The 16539-nt window shown below is 50.3% G+C and overlaps 1 protein-coding gene across 15 annotated transcripts in view; it reads left to right on the top strand.

Annotated features, from left to right (window-relative positions):
• The window catches only part of TNS3 (tensin 3), a 315320-nt gene that overhangs the window by 217241 nt on the left and 81540 nt on the right, over positions 1 to 16539 (top strand). For all 15 annotated transcript variants that reach the window (XM_032244265.1, XM_032244267.1, XM_032244273.1 and 12 more), the window contains one exon: positions 11497 to 12753. In XM_032244265.1, the coding sequence (XP_032100156.1) occupies positions 11497 to 12753 (1257 nt within the window). The remainder of the gene's footprint in view (positions 1 to 11496; positions 12754 to 16539) is intronic.

Genomic DNA, 16539 nt, shown 5'->3' on the forward strand with positions numbered 1-16539 from the left:
GAATGTTGCTCAGGACTCGTCCAGGAATGCCTTTATTGGTTTGCAGGCTGCAGGAGTTTTAACTTACCGACTTCTTTTTGGGGAAGAGTTCAGTGATGGTCTGACATGGTGTCTGCGAGCTGCCTCCGTGGCTGGCTGGCTTGGGTGGCCTCAGATAGCCAACAGGACCTCCTCTTTTCCTCTGAGCTTGGGCCCCAGTGTTTTCACAGTTAGGAGCACCCAAAAGGGAACTGGGCTGCCTGGTCAGAGGTCTGAGATAGGTGCCCGCTGAATGCCAATCCTGCACTGGTGTGCTAGTGTGAGAGATCTGCCTGGGGAGCCACCCTGGCCTGCTGCACTGTCAGTGCGGCTGTGGGGGCACCTTGGCGGTGTCTGGGACACGCCTGACACAGCCCCACTCATAGCCCAGCGCTCCTTTATCGCCACATTCCGGAACCTCGCCCAGGAGACCGTGGGAGCGCTTGGAATCTGGCCCATCTCCTGAGTCGCTGCTGCTTCACAGTGGGACGCCTTCCCTTCCCGGAGAGGCGGTTTGTGGCTGGGCAGGCATTTCTGTGTGGAAGATTCTGCTCCAGTTCTTGCTTTTGTTACTTGTTTCTGCTCTGCATTTCTCCAAGAATTTGCAGTCTGCCTGGTTTTTAGAAAGTGTGAGTAAGGAGCTCAGCTTTATTCCACAGGGAGGGGTTTTCCAGAGCCCTTGGGCAGTCTCAGCAAGGTGTCCTGGTGCTGCCCCGGCAGCCTCCCCTCCTGGGAGCTCAGAGGGTGATTTGGGTTTGGGGCCTGGGAAGGGACTGGTTTGGGGCTTGGGAAGGAGTTCACTTTCAAGGTGAAACTGATGCACCAAGGGAAGCATGCCTTAGAATGTAGTTATGCTGCCTAAGGAGAGAAAGAGTTGTCCCTACAGAGTAGAGTTTATTACTGTCTTTTTTTTTTATATTAAAAAAAGTCAGAGGAAAAGAGCACATTTCATTCTATCCTGAAATATGTGAAAGTCATAGAGTCTCTGACTTAGTAGACGAAAAGCAGTGTTCTCAAAGACCCAAGTGTAGTCCTCATTTCTTAGCTCTTGATTTTTCTCTGGAAAAGAAAATGATTTCATAAAACTCCAAAAATCATTAATTAGCAGAGTCAGAATTCTATTGCATTAAAATTAAAGCAAACCTTGTTTTAGTGAGAGGTTATGCATGTTCTAATTATAAATGTCCACATGGAAAAAAAGAGTGATTTTTGCATATGCGATGGGTAAGGTAACACAAGTCCCCTTAAGAAGAAACCTCTTGGCTCCAACATCGCCTCCTGACTTTGGGAAGGTCTTTCTGCGCCTATCAGGCCTCCAGGGAGCTGGTACCCTTGGGACACCACCAGGGCTTCTTGTACCCCCCTCCCTGGCCGAATAAGTGAGAATGCTCCCTATCTCATTGTTAACCCCTTGCAACCCTGCCTCGTGCTCTGGGCCACAGCCTAGTTTTCAGCCCCCCTGGTTTGGTGATGGACTCTTCCATGCTCGGGAGCCTGAAATCCAGGCACTCCATCAGCACCCGTCCTCACCAACACTGAAACCCCCACTGGCTGTTCCACATTGTGCAGCCCCAGACCCATCAACCGAATGGTCTGCTGGAAAACTCACAAGTCCAGCCCCGGTGCCATGGCTCGTCCATCAGTTGACTAAGCAAATCCAGGAGAAGTGTTCTCTCACTGCTGAGAGGAGGTGCAGTGATGTAGTGATGAGAACCCTGGGTGCGCATGGCGGGACCTGCCAGATCACCCTTACCCCTGTCACTGTGAAAGCTGGGCGTGCTCTGATCCCTTGTAGCCCCCTAGCCTCGTGGCTTCAGCAGAGGAGAATCCATGCCCCTTCTGGGTTTGCTTTGAGCCTCAAATGAGGCAGTAGGTACAAAGTGCACTGGAGACAGTGCTTGCCCATTTAGCTTGTTAGTGCTGCTGTTACCATCATTGCTGTCAGTCACCAAAGACACAGAAAAAGTGTGGATGGGAAAACAGTTTTACAGCTGGTGAGAGCCTGAGCCGGCAGCTTAGCCATAAAGTCGCACGGTGTGGACGGTTAGCAAAATTGGTGCCTGGGACAATTTGAGTCATATCAAAAAATGACTTACGGAACTTTTGAATATGCTTTTTAAAACCACCTTTTGCCATAGCTTTACATTAGAGAACAATGCCTTAGTGTAATTCCCGAGGCGGGAAGTCAGTGGACCTGTGTTCTGTGTACTCGCTGATTAGATGTTCATGGAGCACTCCTCTGTTTCTCAGCTCTGCACCCAGAGGACCTACACATGAATCACATGTGAGTTCTGGGAATTCTTCACTTGACCAGGGAGGGGTAAAGCACAGAATGGAGGGTTTGACCAATGTCTGCTGTGTGCCATGCCTTTCTTGTTGAATCCTAGTGATCCCTGGAACTGATATCAGCAAACACCCCCTTCTACAGGCTGCTTCTCTACAGACAAGGGAAGTGAGGCACAGAGAGGCTGAGTGATTCATCTGAAGTTAACACAGCTATGATCAAGCCAGGACTCAAGCCTGGATGATGCCAGAGCTTCTAAAAGGGGAGGGAAGATGTGCACATGAATCACTCCAATGGAAATGTCAAAAGCTGCTTTATGCGAAAATGAGGTGTAAAGGGAATCCCAGGGAGAGAGAGTTTTCTTTGTCTTGTGGGAGTTAGGAAGAGGAGGGAAGGCCTTTGAAGGGAGAAGAGGGCAAGGGGGAGAGGGAGAAGGAGGAAGGAGGGGTGGGTGAAGAGGAGGAAAAGGAAGAAGAGGAAAGGGAGGAGGGAGAAGAGGAAAGGGAGGAAGGGGAAGAGAAGGAAAGGGAGGAGGGGTAAGAGGAGGAAGAAGAGGGAGAAGAGGAAGGAGGAGGAAGAGAAAGGGAGGAGGAGGAAGAGAAAGAAAGGGAGGAGGGGGAAGAGAAGGAAAGGGAGGAGGAGGAAGAGAAGGAAAGGGAGGAGGAGGAAGAGGAGGAAAGGGAGGAGGAGGAAGAGGAGGAAAGGGAGGAGGGGAAGAGGAGGAAAGGGAGGAGGAGGAAGAGAAGGAAAGGGAGGAGAAGGAAGAGGAGGAAAGGGAGGAGGGGGAAGAGGAGGAAAGGGAGGAGGGGAAGAGGAGGAAAGGGAGGAGGGGAAGAGGAGGAAAGGGAGGAGGGGGAAGAGGAGGAAAGGGAGGAGGGGGAAGAGAAGGAAAGGGAGGAGAAGGAAGGAGGGGGAAGAGGAGGAAAGGGAGGAGGGGGAAGAGGAGGAAAGGGAGGAGGGGGAAGAGAAGGAAATCGAGGAGGGGGAAGAGGAGGAAAGGGAGGAGAAGGGAGGAGGGGGAAGAGAAGGAAAGCGAGGAGGGGGAAGAGGAGGAAGGGAGGAGGGGGAAGAGGGGGAAGAGGAGGAAGGGAGGAGGGGGAAGAGGGGAGGAAGGAAAGAGATCAAGAGGAGCCAGCTCAGGTTGGGGCCTAGTTTGCTGTTCATCTCATTTCTGCCTTGACCTCACGATGGTTGTTTTAATTCAGGTGCAATTTAAATGCAGTAAAATTTGCCCTATTTAGTGTACAGTTGTCTGAGTTTGATACACCGTATGCCGTGACACTCCCACCACTATCAAGACGCAAATATTTCTATTGCCCAAATCATTCCTTCCACCATTTGCAGCCTCCACTCTTCTCCTGGCCCTGACCACACCCATCTGTGTCCAGACACAGTGTCTCCACCCCAGAATGTCACCTATGTGGAGCGATACAGTTGAGCCCTTTGAGTCTGGCAGTGTTCACTCAGTGTGGTCTTTGAGACCCCTCCAGGTGGCTGCCTGCAGATGAGCGCTTGTTCTTGAAAGCGAAGCTTCTCCATCTTCTCCATGTCAGAGCCTTATCATGGGGACTTGTGGCTGCTGACATTATCCATTACCTCTGCTTATTGAGACTGTTTGGGGTGAACTGATAGAGCTGGGCAGCCCCAAGTGAGTCATTTGAGGGTGACCTAGAGACAGGACAGTTTCTGGCTGTGTCTGGAGAAGCCACCTGTTTCCCATGGTGCTCCAGGTGCAGGCAGGACCTCTCACATATCCAGGGCTCCTGACCCCAGTGGGGCTGCTGGTACCACGGGCGTGAGGGGGAACTGAAGAGTCCATGCTGAGAACAGCACCAGATCCCTTAACCGTGAGGATAGAAATGCACTTCCTGCAAAAAACAGAACATAGAACTTTGACCATCACTGTAGTGGCTGTGACAGTCTGTCCCCGAAAATGAATGAATCATTTTAGGAGCTAGGGAGGAAAGCACAAAGTGCTTAATCGTCTCTGGAAAGTGAGTGAGGTGTATATGAGTGTGAGAGAATGTGTGTGTGTGTGTGTGTGTGTGTGTGTGTTGCTCTAGATATTTCCTCTGTGAAATATAGAGGCGATTGATTAGGATTAGAATTTCATCATTTTTAAGGAACGGAAAGCGTGGGTTTTGGAGTTGGAGAGAGGCCAGTTTAAATTTCAGGTGTTCCATTCTGTAGGCTTGTAAAAAAAAAATCTTAAATGTTGGTGCAGACTCTCTCAGCCTCTGATTTCTCATCTGTAAAACGGACTTTGTTTCCTGCTTCACAGGAATGCTTTGGGAACCGAGTGGGATTCCCGGGGCCTGACAGTGTGCTGAGTGCACAGGAGGAGCTTGCTTGCATGATGGGCTTGTCCTTAGGAGGTCAGTTGAGTTGTGGGAGAGAGGTGTTTCCAGAATGCTCCCTGTTCTTCTGGTGATGAAGGCGGCAATTCCCACGGCCTCACCTGGTTCACCTGAGGGTGGCCGCTTCAGCATCGGCCATGCCTTCTCACACGTCGCCCGTCTTTCCCTTGCCTCTGTTGATCTGTCTGTTCAGATGCCATAAAACGTGCCCACCACCCTTTCCATCTCTTGTTCCTCTCTCTGTTCCTCAAGGGGACTGGTCTGTTCTCCAAAACATCACAGGGACTGGGCTGAATATTGCTTTTCAGTCCCCATTTATGACTAGCAATCATGGCAAGTGCTTAGTCAACTCTTACCATCTTTCATGGAGAAGACTTTTCTAGTTTCTCCTTTGAAACTAAAACATTGCGGGGAGGATACTGCTATTTCTTTTGAAATGAAAAGTGACTTTTCAAGCACACCTGTCACAAAAATAGAACATGGGATTCTTAGTGTCAGTACCCGGAAAAAGGAAAGCTTCCATGTCACTTCATAAATCTATCAGATTTCTCCTTCCTTTGCTTCAAACCAACTTTCTGTTGGAAGCAGGGCCAGTGGACACTTCCGTGCACGACAGATGAGCGACTGATATTTTTGGTTGCTGAGTGATTGATGATGGAGGGCACTGAAGTGTGAGGTCAGCTGTCCCTTTGGCTGGCATGCCTGGGAGCACAGTGGGCGTTGGCTGGCCTGTTTTCAGCAAGAATGGAAGGGATGTTTTGATATTTTTTCTGGTTTTCTCCATTTTTTGAAAACTGATTTTTGAAATACTGAGTGCCTCTTACCCTCTTGTTTTCTTGTGGGAAAGCCACCTCTCAGAAACTGGGAGAGAGAAGGATTTCCTGCAGGGAGGTTGGGTGAGGAAGTGGCTGTTGCTGCAGGTCCTCCAAGGAGACAAGAATGTATGCTCTATATTTTCTTCCTTCTGGTTCTTTTCTAGGCGATAAACCTCTCTGGTGTGTAATGCAGTGGAAGTCGTTTAGGGCCATATTTATGTTTGTTGGACTTTTAACGAGGACCTGGTCACGAGGAAATCATTGCTAGCCAGTGGACAGGCTCCCTTGGGAGGGGAGGTCCTGGATGCTGGTTGGCCGGGGCTAGTGGCAGTGCAGAAGGAAAGGGGACACCGAATGGGATGGTGTACCCTGGACTGAGATGCAGAAAGGTTTTCCTCCTGCATCCGCAGCTGAAAAACTGTGGGATCCCCATGAGTTACTTCCTCATACTCTGGGATCAGGTTTTGAATTTGCAGAATAAGGGTTGATTTGGACTTCCCCATGCTTCCTTTGAGATGGACGCAAAATGTTAACATATGTTACTTAATTATATATAAATATCGAAGGGGCAGACGAGCAGCAGGACCCCACCTTTTAGAACTCTGTCCTTAGCCCACTACCTCCCTCATAGCAGTGGCATCCCTGATATCATCTCAGGTGCCAGAGACAGAGCAGATACTTGAAGCCCTGCAGTCTCCCTCAGCTGGTAGGGGCTTCTCACCCTCCCTGCCCCTAGGAGCTCAGGGCACCAGGAACCTCACCCACAGCCCATGCCCAGGAACCACAGATGGACGTTTAATTGGCTGTGTCATTTCTCTGGTCTGGATGCAGAAAATCACTTTCCACACCACTTTTCCAAATCAGAGCCGTATTATCAGTAGCATTCTGCTATCAGTTAAGGAGGGTATCCTTTAATGATGGACCTGCGCCTTTGGTGGCTGCAAACAACAGGGTGTGGGCTCCTGTTTGGTTTCTCATTGGTGAGACTGGCAGTCAGCCATGCAGTGACCCTACATCCACGCCCCTGTTAGGTTTCATTTCTAGTCAGGATTCTCTTTATATTGTTCTTATCCTGCAGCTTTTGCATTGAGTCTTAGAAAGCATAACAATGGCAGCAAGTGTTTAGATCAAGCTCTTTCCGTAGGTGAGAAGATAGATGACGCAGAGCGCAGAAGACAGACGTGTACCCATTTGGAACTGTGTGGGTTTGAGCATGAAATGCCAGCTGCACAGGTGGCAAGAGAATAAAGGAGACTGGAAGCGGCAGGTAGCACGGTGCCATTGGATTGCACCTGCTGTTTGCCAGGGCTTCGTCCCATTCATCTTTGTACCCCTGGTTCCGAGCACACTGTGGTCAGATAATGTTCAAATGTCTATTGGATCTCTGGCCCATGCTTCCTGCTTCATAAGCATATGGGCTAACCTTTAGGTTCACTTTTTTTTTTTTTTTTTTTTTTTTTCATTTTGAAGCCTTAAATTGGGTGACTTCAGGTACTTTTCCAATTGTGTTCATTATCAGTTGGAGACCAGCCAGGTCAGCAGCCATGGCCGCCCTGTTTCCGGCTCTCACGGATGGCAGGACCTGGCTGTGCCGGCTGGGAGGAGGAGGAGGCCCAGAGAGTGGGAACACCTGGCCTGCAGGGGACCTTCTACCTTCAGATCCTTGTGGGCTGTGTGTGTGTTTGGTTTTGGTTGGTAGTAGTTTTCTGTTTGCTTGTTTGCTATGAATGTCATGACCTGGAACCTGAATGTCATGACCAGGAACACACATAGCGTAAATGACGGAATGGGAATCCCATCTTCAAGGATGAAGGGAAACAGCCATCTCCTCTGTCCAACTGAGGTTCAAGTCCATCCTTTTGCAAAGTGATAGCCTTTTACGAGAAAACAGGATAGGAACCATGCATTCCAGAGGCCCCTTCTCCTTCTCTCTCGCTGAGGCAGACTCCCCTTCCCCCGCTCAAGACCACGAAGGTATGGGTGCAGGGGGTTGCCAGTGAAGCTCCTGGGAGAGCCTGCCCGGAGCTCTGCACCTTTAGAAAGATCTGTGCTCCTACAAAGTGATTCAGAAGCTTGACCAGTCCTGTTGTGGGATTCACTTGATATGTTTCATATTCTTTTCCTGTACATTGAACACTTGTTGGGCATTTTCTAATGAAGGAAATCACCTATGTATGTAGCAGGAAGTTTAGGAAGAGTCCAGCCCGGTCTTTGGAGCTGGACAGGGCTGGACTGCATCCTCTCTGTCCCATGGCTGTGCTCCCATGTATTAATAGGAAGGAGACTGAATGCCACCGGGGTTGTCAGGATTTGACGAGACCCTGCTCTGAGTGCTCACAATGAGCCTGGCATAGATCGGGTGTTTAGTCAATGGTAATGGAAATGGTGTTGTTGTTAATGTATCTGTTATTATTTTAAGATTTCTACTACTAATAAAATAGGATTATTCACACCCCCTGGGAGAGGGAATACCCTGTGCCTTACCATTTGTTCAGGGCCTTCTAATCAGGTACGTTCTTAGCAGGGGGACAGGGAGCTGGCTGGAGGATTCTACCTCAGACTGATTAATAAGCACTTTTTGAGAGCATTTTAATTTAGATTAGAGGAATTTTTTTTACATCTCATTGTTGGCCTTTTTTTTTTTTTTTTTTTTTTTTTTGAGACGGAGTCTGGCTCTGTCGCCCAGGCTGGAGTGCAATGGCACGATCTCGGCTCACTGCAACCTCTGCCTTCCGGGTTCAATCTTGGGCTTTTTTAAAAAGTCATTGTGCCAGTTGATTTTAACTTAGATTTAGGGAGAAGGGTGTAGGAAGTCAGAAATATACAGACGTAGCAGCATGAAATCTGTGACTGTAATGGGCAGGCTCATGCCCTGCGCTGTGTGACCCTGCCATGTGTGTCCTGGCTGCCTGCCGAGCGTGGGCGGGACCAGACTGATGGCCATGCAGCGCCCTCCATTGTGGGGAGGGGGAGTAGTCTCTGTCATTCTCACGAAGCAGAAGCTGTTTATCAGTGCCTCCTTCTCACACTCTGAGAACACTCAGGAAGGATTTACCAGGTCTTACATTTGTTCAATTTTCCTGGTAACAGGGAATCTAAACAGAAACCAAATTAAATTGATGTTTACTCAGGGTCTATAAAGACACTCACCCGTGTGCTATGGCATTTAATCCTCAGCTCAACCTTTACATACCATCTAACCACACCCTCATTTTATAGCTGGGAAGCTGAAGGTCAAGGTGAATGCTCCGGCTGGTGGAACCTGAAGGGTGGACTCAGGATAGAGCTGAGATTTGAACTGGTGTTCATATGTTGCCATAACTTCTTCAAGGGACCACTTTACTGCACAGTCACCTAGTGATTGCATAAACAAATGGACTGCAGTTTATATTTTTGAAATTGTAGAGATCATATTTGCACGTGCCTTATAATTTAGTCCAGTCTTTCCAGGTGTTCTTTTGTTTAATTTACACAGAGCTGGGTGACGGAGGTGTTTTAGTCTCTGCCTGGTCTGAAGCCTGACCCAGGCTTCAGAGATGGCTGTTTCCCTTTATCCTTGAAGATGGGATCCCCATTCCACCATTTACTCTGTGTGTGTTCCCAGTCATGACATGCAGACTGTTCAGTTTCCTGGTTTTTCATTTATAAAATGGAATGCGTCCTATCTTTCAATGGAATGAAAGATACAAAGATGCTTTCCATCTTTCTCTCAAAGGTATCACTTGCTGATGCCTGGTCAGAGCAATGTGAGTTCAGTGCCTCCTCCTTGTGGGCAGGGCCACTGACAGAGCCTCCAGGGGTGTGCTCTCCTGGTGCTCTCTGAGCTGGTGGGCAGTGGGCCAGCAGGAGCACACAGGGCCAGTGCACCCAGTTCTAGGCCCACCTGCACCTCCTAGCAGCTGCCGGACCTTGGGCAAGTTATTTATTCTGTTTAAGCTTCAGTTCCTTATAGATAAACAAGAAATAACAACATAGATCATGCTGTGAAAATTAGAGAAAATGCACAACGCACCTGCCCTGCCAATAAGAGGTACTCAGAAAACAGCAGCAGACCCTGAGGCCGATACCTTGGATGAATCCCATGGCGTATGTCCTGCCATCACGTTCCCTGCCTTGCAGACTTGGTTTATTTTCAGCATTTTGTGTAGCATTTCTACTCCCAGACCCTCCCTCCCCTAGGCTTGACTTTAGGATGGGAGTCCGGGCCACTGCAGGCGGGCCCATACCCTGTGTGCACACTCCCCTCTCCCCGCTCCTCTGTGTGCTTTCCATTGGGCACAGTTGAAACAAGAAGAAAGCCTGGCGTGGGTGCGTTTTCAGCACCACACCCAAGTACCTCTTGGGACTCTGTCCCAACACGCTGTCCCAGTGTTTTCAAAAAAGCCAGTAGCCGCTGACCGTGGCAGTGCATCAGCCTGGAGCCTGGGGCTGTGAGGTACATGCTTAGAGGAGGTCCCTCCAGAGGGCTCCTGGGCCAGGCTTGGTGGCCACTGTCAGGTAGTGGCTCGCGTCTCAAATCCCAGGTGCCCACAAAGCGTGGGTTTCCCACCACCAGCAGCTCCCTGGCTGTGGAATGCCTGCCATTTCATAGTTGAGAAAGTAGAAGAAGGTGGGGGAGGCCCACGGGGTGAGGCATGTGCTGACTACACACTCCAGCTTCCTTTAGGAGGCTCCTGGCAAGGACCCGCCCTGTGTGGTCGCGGTGGTTGGCCAGTCAGCAGATTGAGGCTCGGGAGTCCCCGAATGCCAGAGCCGTGGCCATGATTAATAATAGCAGCTGAAGTTTCAGCCCTCCCTGCCCACACTTTATTTGTTTATTTTTTGTTTGTTTGTTTTTAGAAAGTGATTTATTTAGAGAGAGAGAAACAGGAGAAGGAGAGAGAAAGAAACAGCTAACTCTCACACTGAGTGAGAGAGTCCAGAAAGATGGATTCTGGGAGAGGAAAGCAGCTTCCACAATGAGTAGAAGGGAACAGAGAGAGAGCTGGAGTTTAGATGGGGAAGACAGGCTTCCATGAGAGTGTGGAAGGGGACCCCAGAGTGGAAATCCAGGAGAGAGGAAAACAGCTTCCATGAAGGGAGTGTTCGTGGAAGGGGACCCAAACATGGAGTCCTTCCGCCCACATTTTAATTCAAAGTTTTATTTTCCTGACATTCCATGTATGGAAATCAGTGCATGCAAGTCAGCGTCATCTGTTTGTGGTCCTGAGACATTCACCAGGCACCTGCTTGGCCCAAAGATGCTGCTCCAGACGGGAAGTGCAATCAATTCTTGCACTTTCTCTTTGCGTTGAATTTCATGTTGACATTTGAGCAGGCGTGCAGTTTTGTTGTTGTCGTTGTGTGTGTGTGTGTGTGTGTGTGTGTGTGTGTGTGTTTTGAGACAGAGCCTCGCTCTTTTGCCCAGGCTGGAGTGCACTGCTCACTGCAACCTCTGCCTCCCAGGTTCAAGTGATTCTCCTGCCTCAGCCTGCCGAGTAGCTGGGACTGCGGAAGTGTGCCACCATTTCTGGCTAATTTTTGTATTTTAATAGAGACGGGGTCCAGCAAGACATTCAGTTTAATAGGAATTTGCTACCCGGCCCCTGACTGATGCTCAACAAATGTTAGACAGGTCTATAGATGGAAGCTCTTTGTGTAGGACGAACAGTCCAGCCTCGGGGATTTATGAGCTGAGCCCGGTTCAGCATTCATAATCATGATGAAACTAACAGTGAGCCCTCAAGGCAAGATGATTCAGAAGGTGAAGAATCCCAGAGCTCAGAATGACAGTTTGTTCTGCATGGAAAGGTAGAAATGATTCTAGAGGCTGAAGATGTTTGTTTATTTGCATTCCTTTTCATTGGCATGCTCCAGAGTATGTGTAGAACTTTGTGATCTTAGAGGAGTCTTTGTCCCTGTTTATCGTTAGTCATCTTTTGAGTCCATTTATTTGCTTAGACAAATGCACACGCTCATTCCGAGGGTGTGAGGCTGGCTTCATCCCTGACTGAAAGCCTCTCTCTGCTTTTCTGCCCCGCAGTGCTACACACGCAGGGCCCTGTTGATGGCAGCCTTTACGCGAAGGTGAGGAAGAAAAGCTCCTCGGATCCTGGCATCCCAGGGGGTCCCCAGGCCGTCCCGGCCACCAGCAGCCCAGACCACAGTGACCACACCTTGTCTGTCAGCAGCGACTCTGGCCACTCCACAGCCTCTGCCAGGACTGATAAGACGGAAGAGCGCCTGGCTCCGGGAACCAAGAGGGGCCTGAGTGCTCAGGAGAAGGCCGAGTTGGACCAGCTGCTCAGTGGCTTTGGCCTGGAAGATTCTGGAAGCTCCCTGAAGGAAATGACTGATGCTCGAAGCAAGTACAGTGGGACTCGCCATGTGGTACCGGCTCAGGTCCACGTGAATGGAGACGCTGCTCTGAAGGACCGGGAGACGGACATTCTGGATGACGAGATGCCCCACCATGACCTGCACAGTGTGGACAGCCTTGGGACCCTGTCCTCCTCAGAAGGGCCGCAGTCAGCCCACCTGGGCCCCTTCACCTGCCACAAGAGCAGCCAGAACTCACTCCTGTCTGATGGTTTCGGCAGCAACGTTGGTGAAGATCCACAGGGCACCCTTGTTCCGGACCTGGGCCTTGGCATGGACACCCACTATGAGCGGGAGCGGACTTTTGGGAGTCGAGAGCCCAAGCAGCCCCAGTCCCTGCTGAGGAAGCCCTCGGTGTCCCCCCAGATGCAGGCCTATGGGCAGAGCAGCTACTCCACGCAGACCTGGGTACGCCAGCAGCAGATGGTGGTGGCTCACCAGTATAGCTTCGCCCCCGACGGGGAGGCCCGACTGGTGAGCCGAGGCCCTGCAGACAACCCTGGCCTCGTCCAGGCCCAGCCAAGAATCCCACTCACCCCCACCCGAGGGACCAGCAGCAGGGTGGCTGTCCAGAGGGGTGTGGGCAGTGGGCCACATCCCCCCGACACACAGCAGCCCTCTCCCAGCAAAGCATTCAAACCCAGGTTTCCAGGCGACCAGGTTGTGAATGGAGCCGGCTCAGAGCTGAGCACAGGCCCCTCCCCAGGCTCGCCCACCCTGGACATCGACCAGTCCATCGAGCAGCTCAACAGGCTGATCCTGGAGCTGGATCCTACCTTCGAGCCCATCCCTACACACATGAACGCCCTTGGTAGCCAGGCCAACGGCTCTGCGTCTCCAGACAGCATGGGAGTCGGGCTTCGGGCAAGCAGCAGGCTGCCTGACACAGGAGAGGGCACCAGCAGGACCCCCGGGCGTCAAGGTGAGCAGGTGCTCCACGGGAGGTGCTCCACGGGAGGCTGACGTGTGATGAGAAATCAGCCTAGTAGGTTAGCTTTTGGCAAAACCCACAGAGGAGAGGGAGGGACACTTCCCTTGCAGTTTCGAGTCTCGTGAATTTTGGCCTAGGATCCAAATGCTGTCATGTTGCCATGGTCCCTTGGTAGCAGACTGGAGGGTGGGAAGAACCAGACAGAAAGCCTGCTGTTATGTTAACGTCAGCACAGGGGCAGGGACAGCATGCAATCTGCTGGAAAAGGCTGGCCATGCCTTCACTGCAGAATGGGCCTAACAGTGAAACCATTCTCCCTTCGTGAAAGTTAGTGGATTAACTAAGGAAGCATACTTACCTCTGCCCCTGTGGTGTAGGTCAGGGCTTTGTGGAAGAATGCCAGTTACTTCAGTGGGACTGAAGGTTGGGGATCAAGAGGACTGCTGAGCCCTGAGACAGCTTTGGCACATGGAAGTTATTAAGCAGTCATGGTGTACAACGTGTCGGTGCTGGCCATGGTGGTGTGTGGAGACTTTTTATGGAAGACAGCAGCTGGGCAGAGGCCTGGGCTCCGCAAGAGTTTCTACCATGGAGAGCAGCTCAGTGATGGGAGGGGTTTGGGGAGCAGGCTTGGGTGAGGGGGCCGAGAGCTGTGGCAGCAACCAGAACAATGGAGCCAGGTGCGGGGCCTCCTGGGGATGCCCCCAAACCAGGTGGGGGTTATGCTAACTGCAGGGAGGCCAGGACTGCACGTGTCCTTTTCCCCTAAGGCTGGCGGTTTAGAAACCGGCACAGGACCTTTGTGCCTAGCTTTGAGACCTGGGAAGAACCAGGACTGGCAGTGGTGGACAGACAGTGACCTCTGCCTGGTTCACCCCTCTGCCTGGTTCACCCCAGCACTGTGTTGATGTAATGGGGCATGCTACCTATTGGGACCAGGTTACTATATAGTATTCTTCCTGTTGGTGAGGCATGAAGACTGAGAGGACCAGAGAGCCGGAAGTAGTCAGGTCGGCCAGGGAAGACAGCAGGCAGAGAGGGATGCTGGGATGGAGTGGGGGTGTGTCAGGTAGGGGCCTGTGTGGGCGAGGGGTGTGGGAGATCGTGCCGTCTGGAAGCTCCTGCACAGAGGTGCACGCCAGGAGAGGACGGCCAGGCTGTAGCTACAGGAGGTGGAGAGACAGAGCTGTGTTCTGGGAGTCCTGGTACTGATATACAGGGACCAAAGGAGGACCTTGGGCCGGAGAATGTGGCATCCGTGTGGTGCCAGGCCTCCCACATTGGCATGTTTTGGTGTGTTGGTCTCTGGAGGCCGCTGGCTCCTTAGAGGGGCCTGCCTCTACAAGTGAAGATCAGAGAGGTAAAGGATGAGAGAACATCACTGGGTGACGCTGTGCATGTGATTCCCACTGTGTGCTGGTAACACTGACGAGAGATGCTGCCATTTATGCCAGCGTGGTTCTTGGTTTGGGTGTGCTGGCCCACTCATCTTCCTAAGCATCCTGGCTGCAGGCACCACACCAGTCCCTGCCTTACAGTCATATTGATGGAGGTGTCAGTACATGGCCCACCCAGGTTCACATGGGACCTGCACAGTAGAGTAAAAGTTAGTGCCCTGTGGTGTGGACCCAGTGTCTCCATCCTCTTTGGAGTCACACCTCAGGTGTGGGGTGGCCTGGGGGAATGAGCACACACTCTGTAGACGTTGGTCCTGGCTTCAGGTCTGAGTGTTCCCTGGGCTGCCTGAGTGACGCAGGCAGGTAAAGGGCAGTATTCCTGTGAATTTCTCTTCACTCTGTCTTTGAAAAGGAAACCCTATCCCAGCGCATGGCCCAGGGAAGGTTTGAAGAAACGCTGGTCCGCGTCCACCTCTCACTTACTGGGGGAGTGACTGAGCAAACGGCTGGCATTCCAGCTTGCCTGAATAACTCTGACTTTGTATGTCATGAACTGGGAGTTTGCAGGAGCGAGCAGAGCCCCCCGTGTACAGATTGTTGGCCTTAATGGCAGAGCTGTATAGCAACCACAGCACCACAGCAGAGGTAGCAGTTCCTGAGTAACAGGTCCAGGTTGATGCATTAAACAAATATATGGGAAATTCTGAGTTTACAAAAAAGGCTCCAATGGGAACAAAACTATGTGCAATATTACACCAGACTTACTTCACCAAACTGTGTTAAAAGAAATTACTTGGAAACATTAAAATCAGAAGTCTTATCTCCTGGATTACAATCTCGTGTAAGAAGAGGACTCCATGGCTTAGGTTAACATATAGTAGTCTCTTGAGGTTAATATGTCTTTCAGCTGATTGAATTCAGTCCTTAGTGATACCCCATTCTTGCTTCAAGGAAGCAATTATAAGGCCTGGAATTTTAGAAAGCCACATCATATGATCCACCCTCAGATTGGCTATTTTTAAATTATTTGGTAAACTCATTACTTTAATAACAAATTTTGATTTTGATTTTAGATCCTCTTTAATTCCTTTTATTATAAAAGTTATTCAGTTATCATTTTGAAGTTTAAGGACTTTCATATCTCAACAATAGACCAGTAAAATTCAGTGCATACTTGGGTATTAACAGTATAAATTTAAAGTATGTATTAATCTATTCATGTTTGACATGCATCTTGGGCTATTTGTCATTTTTTTCATAGCTTTAGAACTAAAAAGATGTCAGAAGATTAGATATAAACAAAACTGGATACCAGTCTCCCCAGAGCTTTTTAAAATTGGGAAGTGGCCTTCTTGTAGGAATCCTGCCACACATGAGCAACTGTTCGTAAGCAGTGATGAGTGGCCACTGAAGGGTTAGCCACAGCATCGGGAACAGGGCAGAGTTCGGGAACAAGCAGAACCATGCCCTTCCTGGGAGCTCTGCTTCCTCTTCCAGGACGTGTCTTTTGTGCTAGGCAAGCACCAGGCTGGGAGACGGAGCAAGCCTTAAGACTTGTACTTCATTTAGTGTAAAAAGCCTGCGCAGTGTGGAGGTGGTCTCTAAATAGACGGCACCGCAGGGTTTTGGATCTCAGTCCAGAATTTTGGGACTTGATAGAAACCCCATTTTAAAAATGCTTACTAGGGTGAGGCAGGCAGATCACCTGAGGTCAGGGGTTCAAGACCAGCCTGGCCAACATGGCAAAGCCCTGTGTCTACTAAAATTACAAAAATTAGCTGGGGGTGGTGGCGCATTCATGTAACCCTAGTTACTCGGGAGGCTGAGGCAGGAGAATCGCTTGAACCCAGGCGGCCGAGGTTGCAGTGAATGAGATCACACAACTGCACTCTAGCCTGGCGACAGAGCAAGACTCTGGCTTTAAATTTTTTTTTTTTTTTTTTGGCTTACTTCTGTAGCTCCAGGCACTGCAGCTAAGAGGGAAGGAATCGTTTCTTCCCTCCCTGGTGGGTATAGAAAACAGTGGAACTCTTTTGATTTTAAAATTAGATTTCAGTGTTGACACTGATGACGGTGATGACCCTGATGATGGTGATGGTAATGATGGCAATGGTATGGTGATGGGGATGATGTTGATGGTGGTGATGATGACAGTGATGATGGTGATGACTGTGATGACGGTGATTATGGTCATGGTGATGATGTTGATGACCCTGGTGATGGTGATGATGTTGATGACCCTGATGATGGTGATGATGTTGATGGTGTTGATCCTGATGATGGTGATGACTGCAGTGATGTTGATGGTGGTGATGGCGATGGTGACTGTGGTGATGGTGATGATGTTGATGGTGGTGATGCTGTTGATGGTGATGATGGT

Source organism: Sapajus apella, unplaced genomic scaffold (genome assembly GCF_009761245.1).
Source record: "Sapajus apella isolate SASKATOON/1434 unplaced genomic scaffold, GSC_monkey_1.0 scaffold54, whole genome shotgun sequence".
NCBI lineage: Eukaryota > Metazoa > Chordata > Mammalia > Primates > Cebidae > Sapajus > Sapajus apella.